General features: G+C 40.7%; 1 protein-coding gene across 1 annotated transcript in view; it reads right to left on the reverse strand.

The window, feature by feature from the left end:
• Nucleotides 1-7,019: 7,019 nt before the first annotated feature.
• Nucleotides 7,020-27,832, reverse strand: part of LOC124259322 (sushi, von Willebrand factor type A, EGF and pentraxin domain-containing protein 1-like) — a 60,608-nt gene continuing 39,795 nt past the window's right edge. The window contains exons 27-38 of the mRNA XM_046693444.1: nt 26,705-26,843; nt 25,716-25,849; nt 24,854-25,021; nt 23,109-23,345; nt 20,981-20,998; nt 15,490-15,623; nt 14,975-14,986; nt 10,452-10,648; nt 9,490-9,620; nt 8,328-8,441; nt 7,365-7,506; nt 7,020-7,131 (exon numbers count right to left, since the gene is read on the reverse strand). Of these exons, the coding sequence (XP_046549400.1) occupies nt 7,113-7,131; nt 7,365-7,506; nt 8,328-8,441; nt 9,490-9,620; nt 10,452-10,648; nt 14,975-14,986; nt 15,490-15,623; nt 20,981-20,998; nt 23,109-23,345; nt 24,854-25,021; nt 25,716-25,849; nt 26,705-26,843 (1,445 nt within the window). The 3' untranslated portion in view covers nt 7,020-7,112. The remainder of the gene's footprint in view (nt 7,132-7,364; nt 7,507-8,327; nt 8,442-9,489; nt 9,621-10,451; nt 10,649-14,974; nt 14,987-15,489; nt 15,624-20,980; nt 20,999-23,108; nt 23,346-24,853; nt 25,022-25,715; nt 25,850-26,704; nt 26,844-27,832) is intronic.

A 27,832-nucleotide genomic window follows, 5' to 3' on the forward strand; every position in this document is an offset into this window, starting at 1 on the left:
AACACACAAAATCAGCCATACAACGCACTCCTGATCACACTTTTATGTTATCTTTGTGCTAAGATGAATGTACCGTATATGACCGACTATAAGTCGGAAATTTGATACCAGAAAATGTAGGTAAAAAATCAGACCCGACTTATACTTGAGTTCATTAATCTACCCAAAAAATTCCCGAGGTCAGGTGTGTGAATCTGCCAGCTCTGCGAACTCAACTGGCAATGTTTACACCGGAAGCAGGAAGCATATACGTACTGACAACGTTTCCAAAGGTAAATGACATCGTGGGACAAATAAAACATAAAATATAAAACTTTGTTGTTTGTCTTTTGTAAAATATATTTTATAGTATAAACAATAAATTAAATTTAATCAGATATTTTGATCACAGCTATGTACCTACCGGTACTTTGTTATCGAGCGATAAAGTTGGGACACGTGACACGACTTGACACGACATGTTTCACGTAAAGTAAACTTATTTGTATTCTGTGGCAGTTTTGTGTGGTGGTTTTGAAAAATACTGTTAATGATGAAAATGCAAGTTTACATTTATAATGTCCAGATAAACCACGAAAGAAGCAAAAACTAAGACGATTTTTTTCCATTTGTGACATGTCATAACATGCCCGTGACTTTTTCTTTTATATTTTCATTTTTACGTAATCAGAAAATTATTATAAAAAGATTTCTTTCCGATATCAGTGGCTTTTCGCTCGGTAACATGACACAACAACGGAAAATACCTCCGTTTTCGAAGCTTCGTATGAATAACATGTGAGGCGAATCGTTTGATGTCGGGCATCGTTCGAAAGCTCTGAACATCAACACTATCACTGTACCCTTGCCGAGAGTATTTTCACACTTGTAAGAAGCAATTTTATTGGATAAAAATTGGTTTCTAATGACGCTTTTTTCGCCACAGTCTGCTATAAGGGTCGTGATTGGTCAAAACCAGACACGTGACCTAAGGCAGCCAATCATATTACGGCAATGGATACCGTCCTCGTAAACGAAAACCTTTAGATATAGACGAAAGTTTTGGGTAAAATAATGCTATTCTGAACATATTAAGCAAGAAATCGCTACCTATACGTAAATTATGGGATTTATTTGACGTATCGTGCTAGGTTATGACCTGTGACAAAAATGCTTCATGCATATATTTTCGCATTAAACATCGTGTCCGAGCGTGAAGATTGAGGCGGCGATACCGATTTGTACGGGGAAAGGGGCCGACTTATACATGAGTTACATGGTTTTGGCAAGAATTTAGAGGGTTGAGAAAGGGGCCCGACTTATAGTCGGTCATATACGGTAAGTCTTTCTGAAGTTTGGTAGCTATGAATGTCTGAGTCCAGGAAATTTGAGCCTTTTTACAAAGCCATCACAGGACTACATTGATCATAAGCGAGTGAATGAGTTTGGTTTTATACAGCTGTTAGCAATATTCCAGCAATATCTTGACACCAGAAATGGGCTTCACACATGGGCCTCTAAGGTATATTGAGACTTGCTTCATTTTGGGCATTGACATTACAGGCACTGCTGGGACAAAGGGAAAAATTAGCGACTGACTGCACTACTATTTGTTTGTTTGGTTGGTTGTGTAACTCCACATTCACCAATATTCCAGCTATATTGAGGTGAGTCTTCACCAGACAATCCAGTGATCAACAGCATGATCATCAATCTACGCAATTAGAATACAATGACATGTGTCAACCAAGTCAGTGGGTCTGACCATCCAATCCCCTTTGTCAAGGCATGGGTGTTGAAGACCAATTCTAACTTGGATCATCACGGGTAGACAAGCATGGGTTCGTGCAGACCAATTCTAATTCAGATCATCACGGGTAGACAAGCATGGGTTGCTGAAGACTAATTCTGACCCAGATCTTCACAGGTAGACAAGCATGGGTTGCTGAAGACTAATTCTGACCCGGATCCTCATGGGTAGACAAGTACAGGTTGCTGAAGACTAATTCTGACCCGGATCCTCATGGGTAGACAAGTACGGGTTGCTGAAGACTAATTCTGACCCAGATCTTCACAGATAGACAAGCATGGGCTGCTGAAGACTAATTCTGACCCGGATCTTCACGGGTAGACAAGTACGGGTTGCTGAAGGCTAATTCTGACCCGGATCTTCACGGGTAGACAAGTACAGGTTGCTGAAGGCTAATTCTGACCCGGATCTTCACGGGTAGACAAGTGCGGGTTGCTGAAGGCTAATTCTGACCCGGATCTTCACAGGTAGACAAGCATGGGTTCGTGAACACCAATTCTGACCGGATCTTCACAGGTAGACAAGTACATGGGTTGCTGAAGGCTAATTCTGACCCGGATCTTCATGGGTAGACAAGTATGAGTTGCTGAAGGCGAATTCTGACCCAGATCTTCACGGGTAGACAAGCACGGGTTGCTGAAGGCTAATTCTGACCCAGATCTTCACGGGTAGACAAGTACGGGTTGCTGAAGGCTAATTCTGACCCGGATCTTCACAGGTAGACAAGCATGGGTTCGTGAACATCAATTCTGACCCGGATCTTCACAGGTAGACAAGTACAGGTTGCTGAAGGCTAATTCTGACCCGGATCTTCATGGGTAGACAAGTACGAGTTGCTGAAGGCGAATTCTGACCCAGATCTTCACGGGTAGACAAGCACGGGTTGCTGAAGGCTAATTCTGACCCGGATCTTCACGGGTAGACAAGTACAGGTTGCTGAAGGCTAATTCTGACCCGGATCTTCACGGGTAGACAAGTACAGGTTGCTGAAGGCTAATTCTGACCCAGATCTTCACGGGTAGACAAGTATGGGTTGCTGAAGACTAATTCTGACCGGATCTTCACAGGTAGACAAGCATGGGTTACTGAAGACCAATTCTGACCCGGATCTTCACAGGTAGACAAGCATGGGTTGCTGAAGGCTAATTCTGACCCGGATCTTCATGGGTAGACAAGCATGAGTTGCTGAAGGCTAATTCTGACCCAGATCTTCACGGGTAGACAAGCATGGGTTGCTGAAGGCTAATTCTGACCCGGATCTTCACGGGTAGACAAGTACGGGTTGCTGAAGGCTAATTCTGACCCGGATCTTCACGGGTAGACAAGCACGGGTTGCTGAAGGCTAATTCTGACCCGGATCTTCACGGGTAGACAAGTATGGGTTGCTGAAGGCTAATTCTGATCCAGATCTTCACGGGTAGACAAGTACGGGTTGCTGAAGGCTAATTCTGACCCGGATCTTCACGGGTAGACAAGTACAGGTTGCTGAAGGCTAATTCTGACCCGGATCTTCACGGGTAGACAAGTACAGGTTGCTGAAGGCTAATTCTGACCCAGATCTTCACGGGTAGACAAGAACAGGTTGCTGAAGGCTAATTCTGACCCGGATCTTCACGGGTAGACAAGTACAGGTTGCTGAAGGCTAATTCTGACCCAGATCTTCACGGGTAGACAAGTACAGGTTGCTGAAGGCTAATTCTGACCCAGATCTTCACGGGTAGACAAGCATGGGTTGCTGAAGGCTAATTCTGACCCGGATCTTCATGGGTAGACAAATACGGGTTGCTGAAGACTAATTCTGACCCAGATCTTCACAGGTAGACAAGCATGGGTTGCTGAAGACTAATTCTGACCCGGATCTTCACGGGTAGACAAGTACGGGTTGCTGAAGGCTAATTCTGACCCGGATCTTCACGGGTAGACAAGTACAGGTTGCTGAAGGCTAATTCTGACCCGGATCTTCACGGGTAGACAAGTACAGGTTGCTGAAGGCTAATTCTGACCCAGATCTTCACGGGTAGACAAGTACGGGTTGCTGAAGGCTAATTCTGACCCAGATCTTCACGGGTAGACAAGTACAGGTTGCTGAAGGCTAATTCTGACCCGGATCTTCACGGGTAGACAAGTACAGGTTGCTGAAGGCTAATTCTGACCCAGATCTTCACGGGTAGACAAGAACAGGTTGCTGAAGGCTAATTCTGACCCGGATCTTCACGGGTAGACAAGTACAGGTTGCTGAAGGCTAATTCTGACCCGGATCTTCACGGGTAGACAAGTACAGGTTGCTGAAGGCTAATTCTGACCCAGATCTTCACGGGTAGACAAGTACAGGTTGCTGAAGACTAATTCTGACCCGGATCTTCACGAGTGACTACACTACTAACCTGTATCAAGAGTCCTGCAGCCCTGTGAACCTGATACACACACCCCAGCAGTCAGCTCACTGTTGTAGTCCACAAGACCATTGATGCCATCGATCATGTCTGAGGTGAAGCCCAAGATGGTGTCGGACAGAGTAAGGTCTTTGTTACTGTACAGGCTTTCCCTCTCTGAAGTGGTCAGTATCCGCGGCACCAGGGACAGGCGGCTTATCCTGCCAACCATCCCGAGGGATTGATCCACAGTTCCCTTGGCGGAGTCATAGGTTCCATCCAGAACAAGCCAAATGCTGGAACAAGACAGTAGAAGACTTAAGGACAAGAAGGTACTGTATATGAGTGAGTGAGTGAGTGAGTTTAGTTTTATGCCGCTTTTAGCAATATTCCAGCTATATCCCGGTGGGGGACACCAGAAATGGGCTTCACATATTGTACCCATGTGGGGAATCGAATACTGTATATGCACATAGGTAAGCAGATCTCACAGATTAGCCGAGGTCCTAGCTTGACCATTAAAATCAGTACTTGCACCCAGTGGCAAGGTAACCTTGTTCACCAGACAAACCATGTTGCACCTTCTGCTCAATATAAAATTAGAAAAGGCACTTGAGTTTTGGTACTGATAGTTGTAACAAAAACATTCTTGGTCTGATAAGAGCATTTTATCTCTCTTCATAATACTTCACGATATCAACAGTAACAGTCTGTGTCGTCTCTAGAGTCACTGCTCCGAGCCAGTTCCTCATCATTCTGTTTTCCTGCTGAAGTCTGCGTTCTTTCAGTGACAAAATATTAACAAGCACTGGTCGCAAGTTGGTGTAAATTTATATGAGGTTGCATTTTGCACTTTCAATTGGCACCAGTGCAAGTTCTAAATGCTTAAATTGAGCCCCATCATTGCACATGACTAACCATGTCGTGGAACAATATTTTTGGTCAAAAGACATAACTTGGAGTCCATTCATTAAACAATGTCACCTCACAATCATATCACTGACTGACTGACTGAGTTTGGTTTGACGCCGCTTTTAGCAATATTCCAGCAACATCACGGCAGGGGACACCAGAAATGGGCTTCACAAATTGTACCCATGTGGGGATTCGAACCCGGGTCTTCGGCGTGACGAGCCAACGCTTTAACCACTGGGCTACCCCACCGCCCCACAACCATATCAACTAATGTCACAAAGTATGACTGAGTTGTATCTTACTAAGATGGGATGTTGGTATTCCAGCCATACTGCTGCTCGTTGATGAAAGTCCCATCAATGTACATCGACAACTGACGGCTGGACGAGTCCCACACCAAGACGATGTGGTGCCAGCGACCATCATCCAGGGAGGTGAAGGAGATCTCAGCCTGCCCTGTGTTGCTTGGATTCTTCACCATCACTCGGTCCTTCTCCAGCCTCAGCAACTCCTGAGCAGTGTTGTCTACAGCACTGGTGCTGAAAGGTCAAGGTTATATCAAGGTCATTTTTCCAAAGCTTCTATTCATGTATGACTGTTTCATATTCTGGGAGTCTGTAATATTGCTAATGGTCCCTAAATGCATGAAGTGAGTGAGTGAGTTTGGTTTTATGCCGCTTTTAGCAATATTCCAGCAATATCACGGCGGGGGACACCAGAAATGAGCTTCACACAATGTACCCACGTGGGGAATCGAACCCGGGTCTTCGGCATGACGAGCGAACGCTTTAACCACTAGGCTACCCCACCGCCCAAAATGCATTAAGTCAATAATTTGTACGGCAATGATATACATCAAACTATCGCTATTTTTTCTTACAGCAGTATTATATCGAAGGCATTTTACAATGCCAATAGTATCACAGACTCAATTAACTATACTATAATCGAGGACCAGGCAGTGATATGATTCACATCATGAGCATCAATTTATGCAATTGGGATACAATGACTTGTGTCAACCAAGTCAGCAAGCCTGGCCACCTGATCCCGTTAGTCGCATCTTATGGCAAGCATGGGTTACTGAAGACATAATAATAGTCCATTTATATTGCGCGTTTATCCATGCACATTGCATGCTCAAAGCACTGACATATTACCCCTGGTCAACGAGTACAGAACACTCCATGTGGAGAATACAACCGGTCGCCTGTCAGGTGCTCAAGGTTCAAATTCAGACTACCATCGTATCATACCAGGTACCCAATTTTACTGCAGGGTGGACAGAGGCAATTTTGAACAAACTCACTTGCCTAAGGTGAGACCACATGCGTCACATGTGCTTCGTTGTGGGGCAGGACTGAAGTCCTAGAAACTGAAGCTGCCAAACACGGTCACCCATCCGAGGACTGTCCGCGACCAAGGTTGCTTAACTTCAACTGATTGTGACCTGAGCTCTACGCACAGGGCCACCCACCGCCACATCATATCATTAACATTGATCTACACAAATGGGATACGATGACATGTCAGTGAGTCAGCGAGCTAACCATACAATCCTGTTCGTAGCCTCTTACAACAAGCATGGGTTGCTAAAGACCAATTCTATCCCTGAACTTCACCAGTATAGGTAAAATCCTGCGACGTGTCCCAGAACAAACTGCATCAGAATGCTTGCAAGCACATTATCGGATACCATGCTATCAGAATGGTTTCACTGATCTCTTTCCACTGTTACTGGTCAGCTGTACTTTTTCCTCTGAAGACACTTCTTATTACAGTTTAAAAACTGAGAAAGTTGATGGAATGATTTTGGATATCAAATACTATCTCATTCCTGTGTCTTTTGATTTGAAATATATGAACACTCATCAGCAGAAGACTTTTACCTCAGTCCATACAGTGTTGCGATGATCCCCTGGGGTGTCTGGGCAGTGTACCGGACCCACACAGACAGCGAGAGAGACTGAGACCCAAGTCTCTGGGGTGTTGACAGGGCGTCAACAAGGTACGTGCTTGGCCCGGGGAACGCAACATCAAAATCTGATGACACAGCTGAAACAGAGTGGGCATGCTGCATCTTAGATAATAATATTTGGAATTGTTAGAGATGCAGGATTATTTAGCTTAACATGTTGCATATCCATGATGATGATGATGATGATGATGATGATGATGATAAAAGTCTGCCAACGACTGTAAAACATTTCACTGGAACCATATTGGGAAATTGTTAATTGCTTGATAATGTTGTAAGTAGTAAGAATCTAAGAAGCTGGGATTATTACCTTTCTGGCAGGTCGCCCCCGATCCTGTTTGGCTGACATTGACAAGTATAGGCATTGATGCCATCCACACACACAGATCCTGCAGGGCATGGGCCGCTGTCACAGTCATCAGTGTTGGTCTGACACCGGTCACCACTTGTACCTGCATGAGACAAATACTCTCTGAACCAATCAAAATTGTTGAAATTTTTGTGCCTGGATGTAACAAATACTCTCTGAACCAATCAAAATTGTTGTACTCTTTTGTACCTGAGGAGACAAATACTATCTAAACCAATCAAAATTGTTGTACTCTTTTGTTCCTGGATGTGGCAAATACTCTCTGAACCAATCAAATTTGTTGTAATATTTTTAACCTGGATGAGACAAAACTCTATGAACGGATCAAATTAGTTTCTTACTGCATACAACTATGTCCAAGCAGTCTGCTCAGTTCTCAGCATATCATAAGAACGTTTTGTTTCTGTTTAATACTGCATTTGTCAATATTAAGCAAAATGATGATGGTTTGTAAATAATCTTGAACAGACAAACCAGTGACTTCTGTTACAGGCAATGTTCATTATCAGTCATGTCATTGATCTGACAAATCTTTTGAGTCCGCCGTGATACTGCTAAAAGAGACATAAAACCCAACTCAGTCAGTGTTGATTGAGTTGCCCTGTATGGCAAGAACAGGTTATTAGAGACCACGTCCAAAGGGAATTCCCATGGGAGTTAAATACAGCTGACTGAATACTAGTACATTCAACAAGCATGATGTACCAGGGAGACAAAACTTGGGTACAGGCGAACTGTTCTTTCCTGGAATCACCACGGTGACACAGAAACGTGTTCCACTAGGGGCCCTTTTCATTCCTGGAATTGCATCAGTGATTCCTGTTTCACATGCAGATGCATGATCCACTGGGGCTTATTCTGCTCTGCAATCAAGAAGACATTGAGGTGAGGTGTTCTCCCTACCTGCAGGACAAGTACACCGGGCAGCTCCAAGGTTGTCGTTACACGTCCCTCCATTCTCACAAGAGCTTGCAATGCACTGAGACGTCCTCTGCTCACAGTTGTCGCCATCGTAACCTGAAAATACAGATGAGGTGAGGTGAAATTGGGTTTAACGTGTGCTTGAGAATATTTCGCTCATATGACAACGTGCATGCATGTCTATGTGCGGCTGCTTGTACTAGCCCAGACTTAAGCTGGTTTTATAGTGCTAGCTCACTGAGATACCATGCCGCAGTGAAGCATGAATACCACACTCAGACACATTATACTGACTCCGAGCCGACCAGTCCTTGTTGTACCCATTAATGCCGAGCACCAGGCAGGGACCAACAAGTACCATATGTTTACGTCTTTTGGTATGACGCGGTCGGGGATCGAACCCGCGACCTTCCGCTCTTCGGGCGGACGCTCTAACCACTACACCACGGAGGCGGTCATGAAAATAGCTGAGATGATGCCTCATTGAACAAAATGTCAGTTTAATGTGTGCAGAAAATGTGGAAGTGATGCAGTAACCAAAAGCAAGAGTATGGTGCTGAAAATACAAGAATTATGATCTGGGAGACTCTGGGATCAATCCATGATCGCTGTATCCCTGCATCATTAAGGGAGGCAACTCTTACAGCAATTTTCCAGATCATAGATGACTGAGCAAGAAGGTATCAAGATTTACTTACAGGGCAAAGCCTGCATTGTTTTAGAAGGATGTAAATTTTACATATTCCTGACCTGAGTGAGTGATTGGATATATGATATGATATCTCTTGTGGCACTTCCAGTGAGTGTGAGTGAATATGGTTTTACGCCGCTTTTTGCAATAGTCCAACATTGTCACGGCGGAGGACACCAGAAATGGGCTTCACAGATTGTACCCATATGGTGAATCAAACCTGGGTCTTCAGTGTGACGAGCTAACACCTGAACCACTAGGCTACCCCACCGCCCACTTCATGACTGGCTACTCTAGAAATGGGCTCAACACATTGCGGGGAACAAAACCTCAGGTCTTCGGCGTAAAGAGTGATCACTTTAACCACGAGGCTACCCCACAGCCCCCATATGTTTCCAGAGACTGAATGTCAGTTGAGGGCCCTTTGCAGCAGTTACTGTAAGTGTCACATACCTGTACTACACTGACAGGTCGCAGTGTTGCCGTTGTTGTTACAGCTGCTGCCAGGGCCGAGACATGGCCTGGAGATGGAGCAGATGTCATACACACCGCTGCAGGTCAACCCAAGGAAGCCAGGCGGGCAGCTGAAAACAAATTGCCATTGAAAAGTTTTGAAGTTACCAGTAGCAGACATCTTGTTTAATTATCATACTTCCATAAACTCAAAAACACATTGAAGTTAATAAACGTAAATATGCGTGTCACCAATAATGATGTCCCAATTTACCTCCATAAGCAAACAAAAAATCCTGAAGTCAATGAATTTAAATATCAATTTCAAACCTAATATTGTTACAGACTGCCTACTTCATCATTAACACAAGAACTCTGTAATCAACAATATGAAATGACATTGTCCATCAGAACAATGCAATACTTTCGCTTCCCAATAAATTATCAGGAATAAGTATTTCATTTATTGTTGTGCCATGTTTTTAAACAGATGGATATAATCGTATGACTGACTGACTGAGCCTGGTTTTACGCCGCTTTTAGCAATATTCCAGCAATATCACGGCGGGGGACACCAGAAATGGGCTTCACAAGCTGTGCCCATGTGGGGAATCGAACCCGGGGCTTCGGCCTGACGAGCGAACGCTTTAACCTATAGGCTACCCCACCGCCCCTATAATCGTATGAGATAGAATCACCTGCAATGTATTCAGTGAGATGGTGGGTGGGGGAAGATACTGACTCCAAGTCAGGCTTGATGAATTATAATACTGACTTGATCACTAAACACAGATTGTGTCTTCCCTGGAATCAATTTTTAAATAATAATGTAAGTGAATCTAACAGCCCTATTTAAAACCTCTACTTACAGCACTCACCCTGTTAAATATAGCTTTTTGGGGGTCCAATTAAAATCAAATAATGGCCCCACAAAAAGTGTAAACTTGTAAAGTGTGACTTACATGCAAATGAAAGTCGTGTCTGAGTTGATGCAGGTGCCCCCATTGATGCACGAATTGCTGGCACAGTAGTCGATCCTGGTCTCACAGTTCGTGCCGGTGAAGCCGTTGGGACAGCTGCAGGAGTAGGCGTTGGTGCCAATGTCGGTGCAGGTGCCGCCATGGCGACATGGGAAACTCTCACAATCGGTATCTCCCTTCTGCAAGCAGTTACAGAAACAACATGAGAAATCAAACTGGCCCACAAATAAGGACACGACTATGTTATTTTGACTGTTTTGGTTCCTGATTTCTAAAGCTTTCAGAACCTGGCCTACTGGCACAACCTGATCTTCAAGTGCTATGCCTATCTTAAGTCTCTGGATAACTGTTGAGGCCCAGTGTGTTCCTCAAGGAGTTAAGACTACTAAGTCAAGTAAGTCTATCGTAAGTCTATGTTGGATTATATGAGTTACGATAACGATGGCTGTTAGATTGCTTGTACAAGTGAGCCCTAGACTAACGCTTAGTCTCTGCATATATATATATATATTTTTGATAGTAACAAACAAGCCCATTTAAATTGAACAGGAGCCCCAGTGAGACCAGAGATCCTGAACCTGAGGAAATCTAGACTTGCCAGAGCTCCAGATAAGCTTTTGGCCATGTGGGAATGATACCCAAACTTTTGAAACTAAGTGCGTATTTCTAATTTCAAGTGGGTATCTATACTTTTAGATACCCACCATCTTTCTAAAATCTGGGTATTCATTTCAAATGCGACATTTTTTTATTCAATAATAAAATAAGATAAAATCCTCCCAACAATGCTAAATTAAAGCTAATAGCTAATACAGCTTTATCCACTTGTGCTGTAAGAAAAAAAGATGTGCCTTAGTCTACATCCGTTTGGTGTAAAACAAGATATCAAGATGGCTATTAGATGATAATAACAGCCATGTCTTCACTCTAACAGATAATTTTTTTTTCAAAACCTTGTCCCCATCGTGTTGTTTCACTTCCACGCCGTGAATAGCTAATGTTACAAGTTCATTTAAAATATTACCGGCAATTGATTCTGGTTGTGAAACACAGGACTTGCTAGTCTGTCGTACAAACCCTGAAGCAAATACAGTAAAATCCCGATGAGTCGAATGCCGGTGTCTCGAATATTATGCATAACTCGAAGTACCTGTTGGTCCCGACCTTTCCCTGTTATAGTTGTCATCATTTGAATACCGGTTACACGAATTCATCTCATAAATACACACGATGACTCGAGAAAGAAATTTGGTCCCATGAGATTCAAACAACAGCAATCTTGTATACATAAGTTGAAGTCAGTCAATAAGAAGTTGATTGGTGTAGCAAACTGATCCAATTAACAAACCAGCACGGCTCACACCTTTCGTATTTCGGGTGAGTTCAAAAGGCAGATTAGTGATTTTACGCAAATCACTGTCTGTGCTAATCAGACTGGAACTGATAAGGTGCCCCTATTAGTGATATGGAAATCATTAGATAAACAAATGCTTAGGCAGAGGAATTAGGACTGGATCATCTTGTTTTCTACCCTCATAGACATACCTATGTCTCGAATACATTGATAAGTCGAATTTATTACTTGGTCCCCCGCGATTCGACTCATCGGGATTTGACTGTATATCCAAGAAAGGCCACGCAAGTCTAGAAAATGTGGCAAGTCTGGATTTAATCGGCTTCTGAAAATGAAGAAAGTCTCAGGGCTCCTTCTCATTATATATTTTTTTTTTTACTATGAACTTTTTTCAGTAACATATGTTCATTTAAACAACTAGCTGTTAGTCTAAGGACTTGCCTATTAATTCATCTAGCAAGTTGTTTTCTGTTTGTAAAGCGTAACAAAATAGATAGTTTACTTTGAGCATGTGGAAGCTTTCGACAACACTAGCTCACCATTATCGATTTGTTTACAGAAAGAAAACAGCTATTTGATTGGTCGCTATTTATAGATGGACCAATCATTGAAGGGTTAAGAAACTGCGATTGGTAGTCTATCTCTGTTGCACATTTAAATTGCGTTTAGAATTATTCCAGACTGTTTTAATCGCGAATATTTAGAGATGGAAAAACTTTAATTTCGATTGGCTTGAATGATACGATATGCAACATGATTTTGATGTATTGGGTAAATAAACATTGTTATTTTGACATAGCATATACGTAAATATTGTGTTTTTTCATACGCTGGCAATTACTTTTCTTGCGTATTTCAACTTTTCTATTGCGTATGTTACGCAAATACGCAGCTTATCTGGAGCTCTGCTTGCTTTATTCAGGGCTTTAGCACTGAAGATAGGGCTTGGCAGTAGGGAAAATAATGTGGTTCAGGGACTGTGAGACAGACAAAAGTGGGCCCTTGCATCTATAATTGTTGTGCTTCTCTTCATTCGGTAAGCACTGACAGACAGAGAATTTATGGATGTCAACTTCTGTATTGCAAGGAACATGACACTGTACTCAGAGTCTGGCACCCTATCCATAAGTTGCCTTCAAAGACTAGCATTGAACGCTGCAGACCAGTTCTAAACATGGTCGACTATGATAAGCATGCGGCCTGTAAATAATGAAGTCTGGGCAAAACAAAGCAGTGACTAATGTTATGAACAATGATCAATGTCCATGTGTTCAATGACACACCATAAATTGAGTCACTGACCCTTCGCAACAGATGCAGTATGACATCTTGAAATTACCATATGTGGGGTATGCAACTCATCAACTTTTCAAATGTGGGTATCAACTGAGTTGTGATATCTGACAGGAAATCAGGACTATTACTTCTTCACAGATTTCAATATTATATCTCTTTTTTTGTTTTCCCGAAATTTGTTTCACTTTGTCATTTCGAACCTTCGATACTTGTAAATATAATAAAAATAATAATAATAATAAAAGTGCATACATAATATTAATTATAGATTATATCTCTTTGGGTTTTTTTCCGAAATTTGTTTCACTTTGTCATTTCAAACCTTCGATACTTGTAAATATAATAAAAATAATAATAATTACAAAAGTGCGTACATAATATTAATTTTGAGTGACATGTGACGCATCCAAAATAAAAATAGCGGTTTCATAGGCTGAAACCGAGTAAATTACGCAATTACGCTGCCTAGATGCAACACTGCACATGCGTAAGTTCTGTTCTAACCATGACACCCTACAAACCAAACACCACTCAGCATATCATCTCATCAAAACGAACAAGAGTCATCAGGAGATGTCGCTTACAAAAGCTGTGTTATAGTGAGTCAATTTCATGTGTGAAAAAAAATTACTTTACCATTGCTTCTTACAATTACAAGTGGATCAAGTCTTTGAAATAAAATCCGTTTTTCATAATTAGTGACAAAATGGAGAGACATGCAATAGTTATTCATAAGTATTTTGTTCAACACCATTTCAAAATTGAAATGTAATTGTTTAATTACTCTAAACTTTTCATTGATATATGAGTGCATAAAGTTTTTAAATCAAAATCATTGTCAAAAGAGCCAGACAAGAAAACAAAAACAGCTAAAGAAATGTGTTTGTGGAATGGCAAGTCATAGCTTACTTCCCTTTCATTTGTTTTCTGTTGCTAAAAAGTAAAAATGAGTCAGTGAGTGAGTGAGTTGAGTTTTACGCCCGCACTCAGCAATATTCCAGCTATATGGGAGCAGTCTGTAAATAATCCAAATAATCGCGTTAATCGCTTCTTACGACGAGCATGGGTTACTGAAGATCACTATTCTAACCCGGACCTTCACGGGTATAAAAAAGGTAAAAGTAGCAAATGGACACAGGAAAAATCAACAACAAAAAAATATGCATTTAGGTGAACCAAGAAATGAGGCAAGCGTATAATGGTATATAGTTTTCATAACTGTACATTACACAATACATTCATGTTCACAATTTCATGCACAATCATGCATCATGCACATAGTCAGTCCTCGTTTCCATGACATCAAAGACTTTTCACAAAGTATCTCATATTTGAGTGACATGAATAATAACCTTTCATGAAGTGATTGTGACAGTACAACTGTCATAAGACAATGACCTTAGCGCTAAGACCACTATGTGGCATGGGATCTTAGCGTTAAGTTGAACATAACTACCATTCTTTAACATAGACTTAGAGTGAGTGAGTGACAAGGTTTTACGCTGCTTTTTAGCAATATTCCAACAAGATCACAGTGGGGACACCAGAAATGAGCTTCACACATTGTAACCATGTCAGGAATCGAACCCAGATCTTTGTTATGACAAGCCAATGTTTTAACCACTAGGCTACCCCACCACCCCACATAGGCTTAGAGCACTTGAAGCACCGACATTACTTTGTAGAACTGGGTCCTGTCAAGTAGAAGAATATGACAACAAACATGCTAGTGAACTTCAGAACTTGTGCCTGTGACCTTTATTTAGAAGAATCTATCATGCAATGACTATATGCTGAGATCTTCACACTGAGGACTGTGAATATATGATTTGAAACTAAACTAACGAAGACTCACAATTAGCGTTTCCTGGAATAGAATAATATGGTAAGTCTTATGTCAATAACAAACCACGTGTAAACATCATACACAAGATCTCTGCCAAACATTTATGCATCTACTACTTACCATGACTGACTGAGTTTGGTTTTACGCCGCTTTTAGCAATATTCCAGCAACATCACGGCAGGGGATACCAAAAATGGGCTTCACACATTGTGCCCATGTGGGGATTCGAACCCGGGTCTTCAGCGTGACGAGCCAACGCTTTAACCATTAGGCTACCCCACTGCCCCACTTACCATGAACATAGCATCATTTCAGAAGTCTTGGCGTTATATGGACAATTAGTGGCTGAACAAGTCTATGAGTCGCAGACTAATGGCCAATCGAATATTTGCTTCTGGTTTGTTTAACACTACACTGAGCAATATTCCAGCTAAGTGATGGAGACAATGGTGCCCTCTTGAGAACTGAGCAACCCTTGCCACAATTCTAGAGAATATATAAAAACATATATGTACTAGACTCACGGAGCAGTTCTTGCCAAAGTATCCATCTCTGCAAGTGCACTGGTAGTCCTTGAACAAATCGTTGCAACGAATGGTCCCCACAGTGTCACAAGGAAATGGGGTGCAGTCATTGAGTAAATCTTCACAGTTTTTGCCTGGGGATAAAAATATATGATTTTAAACAATTTAAACTGAACATTACACTTACTCTGTTGTTATGACAAGTGTGCCATTGTACAAAGTGATCTTAGTGCTAAGGTCAGTGATGGCAACCCGAAAAATCTATATATTACCTTCACATAGACATATGATGTCTTAGCATTAAGATGATCATAGGTCCCATACCTTAACATAGACATACAAAGTCTTAGCATTAAGATGATCTTAGGTCCCATACCTTAACATAGACATATGAAGTCTTAGCATTAAGATGATCTTAGGTCCCATATCTTAACATAGACATATGATGTCTTAGCATTAAGATGATCATAGGTCCCATATCTTAACATAGACATATGAAGTCTTAGCATTAAGATGATCTTAGGTCCCATACCTTAACATAGACATATGAAGTCTTAGCATTAAGATGATCATAGGTCCCATACCTTAACATAGACATACAAAGTCTTAGCATTAAGATGATCTTAGGTCCCATACCTTAACATAGACATACAAAGTCTTAGCATTAAGATGATCTTAGGTCCCATACCTTAACATAGACATATGAAGTCTTAGCATTAAGATGATCATAGGTCCCATACCTTAACATAGACATACAAAGTCTTAGCATTAAGATGATCATAAGTCCCATATCTTAACATGATCATATCTGCCATACCTTAACATAGACCTACGACAGATGTAGCACTAAGGTGATCGTACCTCCCATACCATAACATAGACCTACGACAGATGTAGCACTAAGGTGATCGTACCTCCCATCCCATAACATAGACCTACGACAGATGTAGCACTAAGGTGACGTATCTCCCATACCATAACATAGACCTACGACAGATGTAGCACTCAGGTGATAGTACCTCCCATACCTTAACATAGACCTACGACAGATGTAGCACTAAGGTGATCGTACCTCCCATCCCATAACATAGACATATGACAGATGTAGGACTAACGTGATCGTACCTCCCATGCCTTAACATAGGCCTACGACAGATGTAGCACAAAGATGATCATAGGTCCCATCCCATAACATAGATATATGAAGTCTTAGCATTAAGATGATCATACCTCCCATACCTTAACATAAACCTACGACAGACGTAGCACCAAGGTTGTCATACCTCCTATAACTTAACATTGACTTGGAACAGTCTTAGAGCTATGATTGCTCTGTACAATGGCACACTGAAACAATGGGAACATTATTACATCCTTAATCAGCCGGATATATGGTTAAACATGACACAAGACCTTTTCCAGAGTACTAATTATGTAACAAGAATAAACTTCAAGATAGAGCCTCTTACCTTTTCATGTTAAATAATATACTTTCTACAAGAAATACCTTTTACATAAGGAACTTTCTGTGACATTTATTGCTTGAATAAAGTACTGTTAACAAACCATAGGCGGATCCAGAGGGGGGACGCAGGGGTGCGCTACCCCCCTTTTGTGCTGAAAGTTTGTTAAATGACCATTGAAACTCCCCTCCTTTTCTCAATAATGTGCACCGCCCCCTTTCTCAAAAAGCTGTATCCGCCCCTGCAAACCCAATCTTCCAAATCTTTCTTATCACTCACACTTTATGAAGTGACTTCTTTAGATACTTTCACGTAGTTTAATAAATTTATCATTGAATAAATTCAAATGAATGAATGAATTCAACTCTGTAGTTTGCTATTTTACAAGAGTGTTATTCAAGTAAGAATTTCAAAGAATATAATTCATCAATGGTAATGGCAATACACAATATGAACAAAATAGATAGGTGTACATATATATATTCTCCATCATGCAATGTCCATGCAATTTTAAAAGAAAAATATTAAATATTTAGATGCGTATATTTAAGCTAAAGACATTGATGTGAACTATTTTAATCTAGAGAGTGAGTGAATAGGGCTTCCTACCGATTTGAGTGATATCATTAAGTGGAATCACTGGGCCACAACAATTAATCTACTTTCAATCACCTAAAAGTATCATTTGACAATGACAATCATGCTATTTTTGACGATGTCGTTTGAAAATGTGGTTGTGTGATGTGACGAGAACCATACCATGACTCATTCTGACAACAAAATTCTATCCTCTTGTACAGAGTCAGTTTTTTTCAACAGTATTTCAGTCATCACAGCATCACAGTAAAAGGTGGAGGAAATCGGTTGTCCCCCCCATTTGTGAGAACTCCCAGTTGTCAGACACATTAATTAATGCTTCAGTGCACATAGATGGTGCACTGAGCAATGAAAGTGGGATCAGCCCAGTTGTTGAAGAGTACCCACAGGAGGCATAGTTCATTGATGAGTTGCTTAATGAAATAGATTATCAAAGATTTTATTTACAAAGAAGAAATAGTTCATTAAATATTTTATTTATTCAGAAGAATATGTAAAATTATGATAACACATTATTATTGACTATCATGAAGTTTGAAAGTCATTTTGGTTTAAACATATTTTATTATCATTATCAAAGTGTTTAATTTTTAAGGACATTTACTGGAGTATGTTAATCAATTTATCTTATAAAGTTTCATTAAGTTTCCTCCAAAAGATTCAGTTACATAGCAAATCAGTAATTAGCTAGGGTTAATCCATTCTATCAGACAGGGGAGTATGGTGTGTTTTCTTTGTTAATTACCTACTCCACTGTCTCATAACTGGGAGTCTCACAATTGGGAGTTCTGACAAATGGGAGTAGACCAGGAAATCACATTGTGATGCGGGTATTCTGAACTGAGATTCAAACTCATATCCCTTAGTAAATCACAGTATTCATGCAACTATAGCCAGTGTAGGAAAGATAGCCCGTCCCAACATCCGAGACGGGTGAATTTTGTGGAGGACGGGTTAAAAAAATATCTAGTCCGTCCTCATGTCGGGTCAATTTTAGCAAACCAATGACATATATATAATGATTATAACCTTTTTGAATATTTATTGCCGAAGGTGTTTTATTTATATTTGGAGGACAGGCTAGATTTTGGCAGGACTGGTAAAAAATTTGACCTGCCAGTCCTGTGGACAGGCTAGATTTTCTACATCTTTCCTACACTGCTATAGCACATGAGAGCTATTAAATGTGTAAGGGTTTACACTGCATTTAACAAAGTCAATAGGTGTTCACTAAAACAGGCTCCTAATGTTAGATCCGAGAGGAATATCGCATCAGGGCTTTCGTAAAACCTGAACAAGGCTTTCATCACTATAGGCTTCTCTGTGACCCAATAGGCACATTAAAATGCTTCATCTATTGTTTACTGTTTATTATCTTACCTTCATCTAAAATACTTTAATTTCATTGGTCAATGATGCTTTAACAAATTTCCATGTCACCCCTCCCAGGAGGGAGGAAAAAAATATTACCCGCTACCACGGTAACCGCCAAACTCTCCGCCGAGAAGCTGTATGGCTAACAATCGATTGACGTCAAAATATGACGCATGCATTGCCTGGAGTTCGAAAACCGTTCGATTAGCTGTTTTTTAGTTCACTATTTAGACATTTATTTCATCGACTTTCTCTGCTTTATATAAACTATTTTATACACTAAATCGTTTGCACATTCAATTTAAAAACATAATTAACCATTTTAATAGCAGTTTTAAGTTTCTCAGAATATGTTTCACTGATTTTAAAAATCCAGTCGAGAGGCAGACGCCATTTTCTTTACATGTCATCTAGTCGGTAGCGATATTCCAAATAGAATAAGATGATATTTTGTACATTTAACATGGCGGTAAGATAAATACATTGTATGCTTCTCCCTCAGGTAATACGGTCTGATGTACGTCTCTTTGTAGCAGTGTCATCCCTCGCCTACCGGCTCCGGTAACACTGCTACAAAAAGGCACACATCAGACTGAATTACCCTCGAGAGAAGCACACAACTCATAATGTCACTGTCAGCAATATTCCAGCACTATAAATGTGACTCGTAAATAACAGTCTGGAACAAAAAAATCTCAAGAGAAAGTAAATTTGAAATCTCCATTACTTGTCTTCAGAATTAAATTACTGAATCAAACATAAAATAGAAAATAATTGTAATTATATATTAGGCTTCATCCACACACATCAGACAATGAAATCCACATACATCAATTTTCAAAGTTCTTAGTAAATATTTTAAAAAGTCAATCATCTGAATAAGTCCTCATTGATGTTTCAATAAGAATACAAATATTGTTAGTAGTGAGCACTATGACTGTTAGAACAGCAGGATCCAAGCACAGACATATTCCTACAACTGTTCCTAATGGCATTAGTAGAAGCAAGGAACTTTTCTCATGTGTTAGAATAGCAATCTTGTGTGATACGCAATCTCAGTCAAATCAGATCTATCAGGCAGTTCAAGAGTTCAAGGTAGTGAGAAAACAAGCAGCCTGTAATTTTGTTTACACATAGGTGGATCCAGAGGGGGGGGGGTGCAGTGGTGCACACACCCCTTTTGTCCTGAAAGATTGTTCAATGACCATTAAAACTCGGGTAAAAATGAAGTGTGCACCCCCCACCCCCACTTCTCAATAGTGTGCATCCCCCCTTTCTCAAAAAGCTGCATCCGCCCCTGTAGCACCATGGTATCTACTCCCCAAAAAAGCTGTACTATCAACAGTAGGTTTATACATTTTTCAGCGTGTCTTTCGTATACTGTTTCTTTGTGATTAATGTCATATCAATGCCCAACAGACATCAAATGTCTGAGGTGGTTCCAACGCTATCTGCAGGAACACTGTTGAAACACTATCGTTTATTCAGACAGGTCAGCATTTTGGTTGGTCCAAAATGGTTTTCATTAATAATTTGAAATCAGTGTTTAAATGTGTTTGTTGTTTAACACCCGGTACAATATAATATAAATAACGAAACCAGACAAACTAAAGGTTGATCTTATGACAATTACCAAACATCACTGGGGCACAATCACACAATAAAACTGTATTGTAAAGTAATTGCCAAGAAAATCAGCAAAAACAAGATGAAAACCTTTTGGCAATGTAAAACCTCAAATTGGCTAAGCACATGTACCTCAATCACAATACAGTATCTACGGCAGTGTATGAAATAAGCCAAAAACCCAGCCAGACATCTGGGCTGGTAACTTCAAAAACTTACCAGCCCAGAAGAGATTTAACCAGTGGGCATGTTATTGGAATATTTGTTTTCACCCGTCCTGATCTACGGCATTTATGAACAAGAAAGAGTCGAGACAACGTCAGGAAATATGTTCACAAAGGGCCACAATGTATATCAATACATAAACATCAATGGAGGTGAACTAGCGCAAGCATAGATGGCTTAGCAAGAAAGGAGAATGTTCTACTTACCGTAGGTAGAATTAGACTCTATACACATGTAAGCAAGATAATGTTACATTTTGAACTAACTGTTACATAGTTACAAAAGGCAAGAACATGTTGTGGTTCCGGTAACAGTCCTTGCAGACAAAACACTTGGCGGTGCTAGAAAGGGGGTCGGATTTTGAGGTATATTTATTAAGTAACTTCTATAAAAATCACTGTGTGCGAAATACGCATTATGTCAGAAATCACACGTCAAATTTCCAAATCATCATCATATAAAAATAATTTTGCATTGGGATTTACACACGAAAAAGGATTAAATTTGGCTGAATATAAAGGATTCATTACATAAAAGAAAAAGAAAGGAAAAAAATATGTTCAACACCTTTCTGAGAAAACAAGTCTCTACCTCCGAAGTGGTGACAGCATTAAATTTGTCAACAACGAAAATCCCAGACCCTTCCCTACACACTGGATGGAAACATTTTTTAAAAAGAAATGCCATTTTTGAAATGCTATGGCAAGCTGATAATGAAGCTGTTCAAGTTGGGGATTCAAGGAAGGGATGCTGTTCAAGTTGGGTATTCAAGGAAGGGATCAGAGTTACAACATGTTCTTGTGGAAGTATTCATGCAATTACACTACAATTATGTCAATTACTACTTGTATAGTTTGGCAGCAGCGGCTACTATATATTGGAAGGTAGGTTGATACATTGGTGATTTTGGTTTCCATGAGGTATGAATGTGTCGCTCTTGTCTACGAAGGCTCAGTTTCACAAGAGCGATCTTAGTGCTATGGTGATTGTAACTCTCAAACTATAACATTGACTTAAGATGGTCGTAGATGACTTGTAGATGGGGCCCATGCTTTACATTGGCTTAAGATGGTCGTAGATGACTTTATGGTAGCCCCATAGAGCGATCTTAGTGCTATGGTGATTGTAACTTCTCAAACTATAACATTGCTACTTAAGATGGTCGTAGATGACTTGTAGATGGGGCCCCATAGAGCGATCTTAGTGCTATGGTGATTGTAACTCTCAAACTATAACATTGACTTAAGATGGTCGTAGATGACTTGTAGATGGGGCCCCATAGAGCGATCTTAGTGCTATGGTGATTGTAACTCTCAAACTATAACATTGACTTAAGATGGTCGTAGATGACTTGTAGATGGAGCCCCATAGAGCGATCTTAGTGCTATGGTGATTGTAACTCTCAAACTGTAACATTGACTTAAGATGGTCGTAGATGACTTGTAGATGGAGCCCCATAGAGCGATCTTAGTGCTATGGTGATTGTAACTCTCAAACTATAACATTGACTTAAGATGGTCGTAGATGACTTGTAGATGGGGCCCCATAGAGCTCGATCTTAGTGCTATGGTGATTGTAACTCCTGTGATAACACTCCAGTGTCTCAAACTATAACATTGACTTAAGATGGTCGTAGATGACTTGTAGATGAGGCCCCATAGAGCGATCTTAGTGCTAGACCATGTGTCTGGAATATGACAAGCCCGAGCAAAACTCTTGCATTAAGAATTTATGACAGTTAACAAATGTTAAGTGAGTGCAGTCGGTGAGAGTTGTGCAAGTGCTCCTCAAACAGTAGTGAATGTTGATACAACACCACACAGAGACTGGTCAGATCAAATATGAACTGCAAGATAACCAATTTTGTAACCATGAACGCCTTCACAATAAGCTCTAACCAGCTGTAAATATTCAAATCTGGGCTTGCAAACCAGTGGCTGACTGCATGAGCACCAGTGATGCCGCACATGCAGCCATGTCAGAGACGAAACAAACTAGGGGTTATCCAGATTCACGGCAAATATTTCAACAAAAACCAAAAGCCAATTAGGTCTAAATGGAACCTTTTTTTGATAAATTCAAAAGTATTTAACATTTTATTAATGTCAGGAAAGAACAAGAAGCAATCTAAGGCCTTGTTTGTGGTCAACCTTGTGGAGACGGCTGATAGCCTGAAGTTGGAATTTGAGATTTCAATCTGGCATGGCCTGTGAATCAGCTCTAATTTCAGTGAATGTATCGAAATGGGGGTCTATGGTTCCCCATCCCCTGCAGTATGTCTGACCACTGATCTCGTATCTCTAAAAGTAATCCTCGCACCACAGAGACACTTACCTCCAGTGTCGGCCTTTCCAGGCTCACAGATACAGGTGTAATCCAGGTACCTGTCAACACAGGTGGCGCCGTTCTTACATGGCTGTGACGCACACTCGTCTGTCTCGTGCTGACAGTGGAAGCCCTCATAGCCTGGCAGACAACTGCAGCTGAAGGTGGACCCACTCGCCTGACATGTGGCGCCATTCATACAAGGCAAGCTTGAGCACGGGTTCTTCGCCACACACAAGTTATTCACTGAAAGTGACATCAAACATGCTTCACCTATCACATATATTACATCACATGCGCAAGTAGACTACTGGAAAGCAGTTTTGGAAAACCCTAGGCTAAAAATAGCAGCAATGACGCATTGCGATACCCTCTACATTTCTGATTGGTTGTTAGGGTGCAAGGTCTCATACACAATGAAAAGCTAGATCACTTGACCCGTAAAATTTACAAATGACCGGTATTTGAAATGCTAGCCGGCCACAATGTCCAGCTGTAAAAATTGCCAGCAGAAACACTGCAATAAATATTAGGGGTGGGTATTGCAGAGAATTTTCATATTGCAATATATTGCGATGTGAAAGCATATATTGCGATATGAATTGCAATATATTGCAAGAAGTTTTTGTTAACAGTAAACTACTTATAATCGAGTTAACGCTTTATTTGTAATGCATGTCAAAATACCGGTTTTCGATCAGCATATCGCAATACGTATCGTTTTCATGTCTGAGCCGGTTATGTTGCACAGCCCTAATAAATATGCAAATGAGGTATGCTGACAGGTCTTCTGCTTTTTCTGCTTGCTCAGTAAAAATTTTAAAGCACCATTCCTTACCGGATATACCAGATAACAGAAACAGTGTTTATTGGCTAAAACAAATTCATCTGGACCTACTCTAGATATCTGGCCCCTGGCTGCCAATGACCTCTAACACGCATGTTCAGTATCACAAATTTCCTATTTCATATTAACAGAGATAAATATCACCTTGTTAACTAATTTTATGGCTTTATAAAGATAACCTGTTTTGCAATAACATATATAAAAAGAGGTGAGGTGAGGTGAAATTGGGTTTTACGTCGTGCTTGAGAATATTTCGCTCATATGACGATGTGCATGTGTGTATCTGTATGTGCGGCTGCTTGTACTAGCCCAGACTTAAGCTGGTTTTATAGTGCTAGCCCACTGAGACACCATGACGCAGTGAAGCATGAATACCCCACTCAGACACATTATACTGACTCCGAGCAGACCAGTCCTTGTTGTACCCACTAATGCCGAGCGCCAGGCAGGGACCAACAGGTACCATATTTTAACGTCTCTTCGTATGACGCGGTCGGGGATCGAACCCGCGACCTTCCGTATATATAAAGAGATTTCAGTGTGAAGTACAATATGAAACTATCTCTGAATTTCAGAAACTAAGGTATTGACATCACAATTTGGAAAAAAACAAACCCAATCTTGCCCCATTTGGTTGCAATTTTAAAATACTGAATAAATCCGTGCCTAATCATTATTGCTAGTCAGCTGACCTCATTTGCATATGTATTCAATTGGCTGATTGCATTTACAGATGTGCCAACCATTTTCAGCTTTAAATAATAACTAAATAGTAATAAGCTGTGACAGAGTGTAATGGTATTGCCTGATGTTCCTGAAGTTAAGAAATAGCGTCACCATGGTGACCTTTATGTTTCTGCTTACAACTCTCATATCCTGGGGCACAGACACACATGGCCCTGTCATTGATGTAGTCGTCGATGCAGGTGCCCTGGCTGCCACAGGAGTTGGGGAAACACAGGTTGTTCCTGACTTCGCACACCCTGCCACCGTAGCCGCTGGCACACGCAGGAGAAGCTGTTGTTGCCGTTGCGGCACGTGCCTCCACTCAGACAGGGATTAGACAGGCATTCATCTGAAACAGTGGAATCCTGCATGAGGAATTTTGGAACTTCTGTTTCACACTTCCGGATTAGATCAGCAATGTGCAGCTCACAAAGTGCAATGCTTCGTAGACTATTCCGATCTCACTGGATACCATGACATAAAAACCAAGAGACCAATGATGATTTTAAGGGGAGGTCACCGATTTTGTTTTGGGGAGGTAGGGGTCATCAGATATAGTAGGTGGGTCAGCAACTTTAAAGATATTCAAAACTTATGGACCGGGGAAAGGGGGGGGGGGGGAAGAGGTAATTGATTTTGTACATGACATGCAGGGCTTTGGGGTGTCACTTACTTTGTACATAAATTTTAGGGGGAGGGTGGGGGTCATCCACATTGTACATGCTTCTCCATAAAAAAACAAAATTACCCCATTAATGCTCAACACTGCCCCTCTTTTACTAGTTTCTGTGGGAATTAAGTCCTTGTTATTTTATTTGTGTATTAACCAAATATTTCATGACGTAAGGAAGAAATTATATTTTCGGATTTTTGTCACAAGTTTGCAACAAATATCGCAAATTGAGCATAGAGGGCACAACTCTGCGCAGATAGATACTGCTCTGATCTTCAAGAGGACAATCCATAACCGACATTGACCAGCAAACTGGAAACACTCATAGCTTATACCACCATGGTTGTCTGGTTGTTTCTTGTCGTCTTACCAATATCTTGTGTACAATCTGGTCCCGTTAACCCGGGACTGCACACACACTTGCGTCGCAGGTTGCCAGCAGCAGTACACAGGGCATTGGCTGGGCATGGGTTGTCTGTGCAAGGCTGGCGGGGAACTGAACAGCTGGAACAATAACAGTAAATATTCTAGTGTCAATTTAAGAATAGTGTTTAGTCACTTTCAGCTTTTTAAAGGTAGACTACAAATGACCGAGTCTGGACCAGACAATCCAGTGACTGATATCATGAGTAACACTTCACGCACTGGGCACAAAGAGACTGGGCTGGACTACCAGATCCAGAAAGTCAACACTTACCACCAGGGAATGATGCCAGGAACCAACTCTTACCAAGAATCCTCAAGGGGTTTTATCTGATAGGCACAAACCATTTCACATATTTCACATGCATTAGTCAAGGGTGGGTAGTAGAGCTGTAAGCATTCGGTTCGTTTCATCAAAAATCGAATTAGTTTCGATTTTCGATAACCATTATGATTATTTCGATTCAATATTTGAGTGCTGATCTGTGTTTAAACATCATATTTTATTTGTTTGAAAAAAGTTACATCATTTACATTCCTGATTTCCCAGTCAAATTTTCACAAGTTTTCAGTGTGATATGTTTTGTTTAATAAACTCTGAAAGTTAAATGAAATCTGATGTTGTTACTTGTATGAAGAATCGAATAGAAAATGATCAAATCGAGGGTCCGGTATCGAAAATCAAATCAAATATAGGTCTGGGTGAATCGTTGCAGACCTAGTGGGTAGGGGTGATCTGTGAAATGGTGAAATGGTGAAATAGGACACCAGTTTAAAAGTTTCTAAAAAGGTTGAATAGAGAATGTTTTGCATGACGTTTTAGGGAAACAAATAATTGTTCACTAGTATAAAAAATTACTGTATTTGGCTGCAAAGCAGTTACAACAGCAATTTTGCATCTCAAACAACTACTTGTCTGGATATAGTTACACATACCTGCTGCCAGTGTATTCACTGAAGGAAGGACACAGACACGTGTACGCCCCGACCTTGTCATGACAGGATCCGTTGTTGCGGCAGGGGTTGAACGCACAATCGTTTCTGTCAATCTCACATCGGAGTCCTGAGTACCGACCTGAGAAGTACAGCCATAACATCACCGAGAGAAGATGAAACCGAGAACATTGATATCCATTTCGTGATACCATCTCCATTGTTGTCATCTGGGCAGCAACTCAGCAAGGAGATTCTTTCTTTCAGTGAGTGAGTGAGTGAGTGAGTTTAGTTTTACACCGCACTCAGCAATATTCCAGCTATATGGCGGTGGTCTGTAAATAATCGAGTCTGAACCAGACAATCAAGTGATCAAAAGCATGAGCATCGATCTGCACAATTGGGAACCGATGACATGTGTCAACCAAGTCAGCGAGCCTGACCACCTGATCCTGTTGGTCGCCTCTTACGACAAGCATCTTTCAGATATATAGAGTATAGTTTTATGCCACTTTCTGCAATATTCTAGCAACATCATGGCAGGGAACACCAGAAATGGGTTTCACATCCATGAAAATAGAAGAGATCAAAGTCTTTCCTGGATCAAAACAAATATCTGTATGACATACTGACTCAACCACATGCTTTAGCATCGCTTTCACTATCAAACTGTAATCACATAAGAGGTTTGTAAACATGTGACCAGAGCCTGTCCCAATTTGAGACAAATGCATACAAAAAGGTAAGTCAAGTTTTCAACAAGCAAAACGCTGGTATGTATGGTTCATGTCAAAATCCTGAATTTCATTAGAGTTTATTATTGTCATTTATGTGTCAATTTCTAAAGAATCCTGAACATCTGAAAAACTGTAAGTGAAACATTTGAGCAAAAGTTTTATGAGACGAGTCAAGAAACAAGTAACACCATCATTTCAGAAGAAATACCTAAAAATTATTTTGGGCACCTAGGATATGCAGTGACATAAAAAATGTTTGTTATGTTAACATTAAAAATATTTTTTATGTAACATCTTACAGTACACATGTACCATTAACTAATTATGCCTTCAGAAATATCGTTCACACAGAAGCAACGGGCAAATATATGCCAAAGAGTCATAGAGTGGATCA

Source organism: Haliotis rubra, unplaced genomic scaffold (assembly GCF_003918875.1).
Source record: "Haliotis rubra isolate DU_JTF1 unplaced genomic scaffold, ASM391887v1 Scf718, whole genome shotgun sequence".
Lineage (NCBI taxonomy): Eukaryota > Metazoa > Mollusca > Gastropoda > Lepetellida > Haliotidae > Haliotis > Haliotis rubra.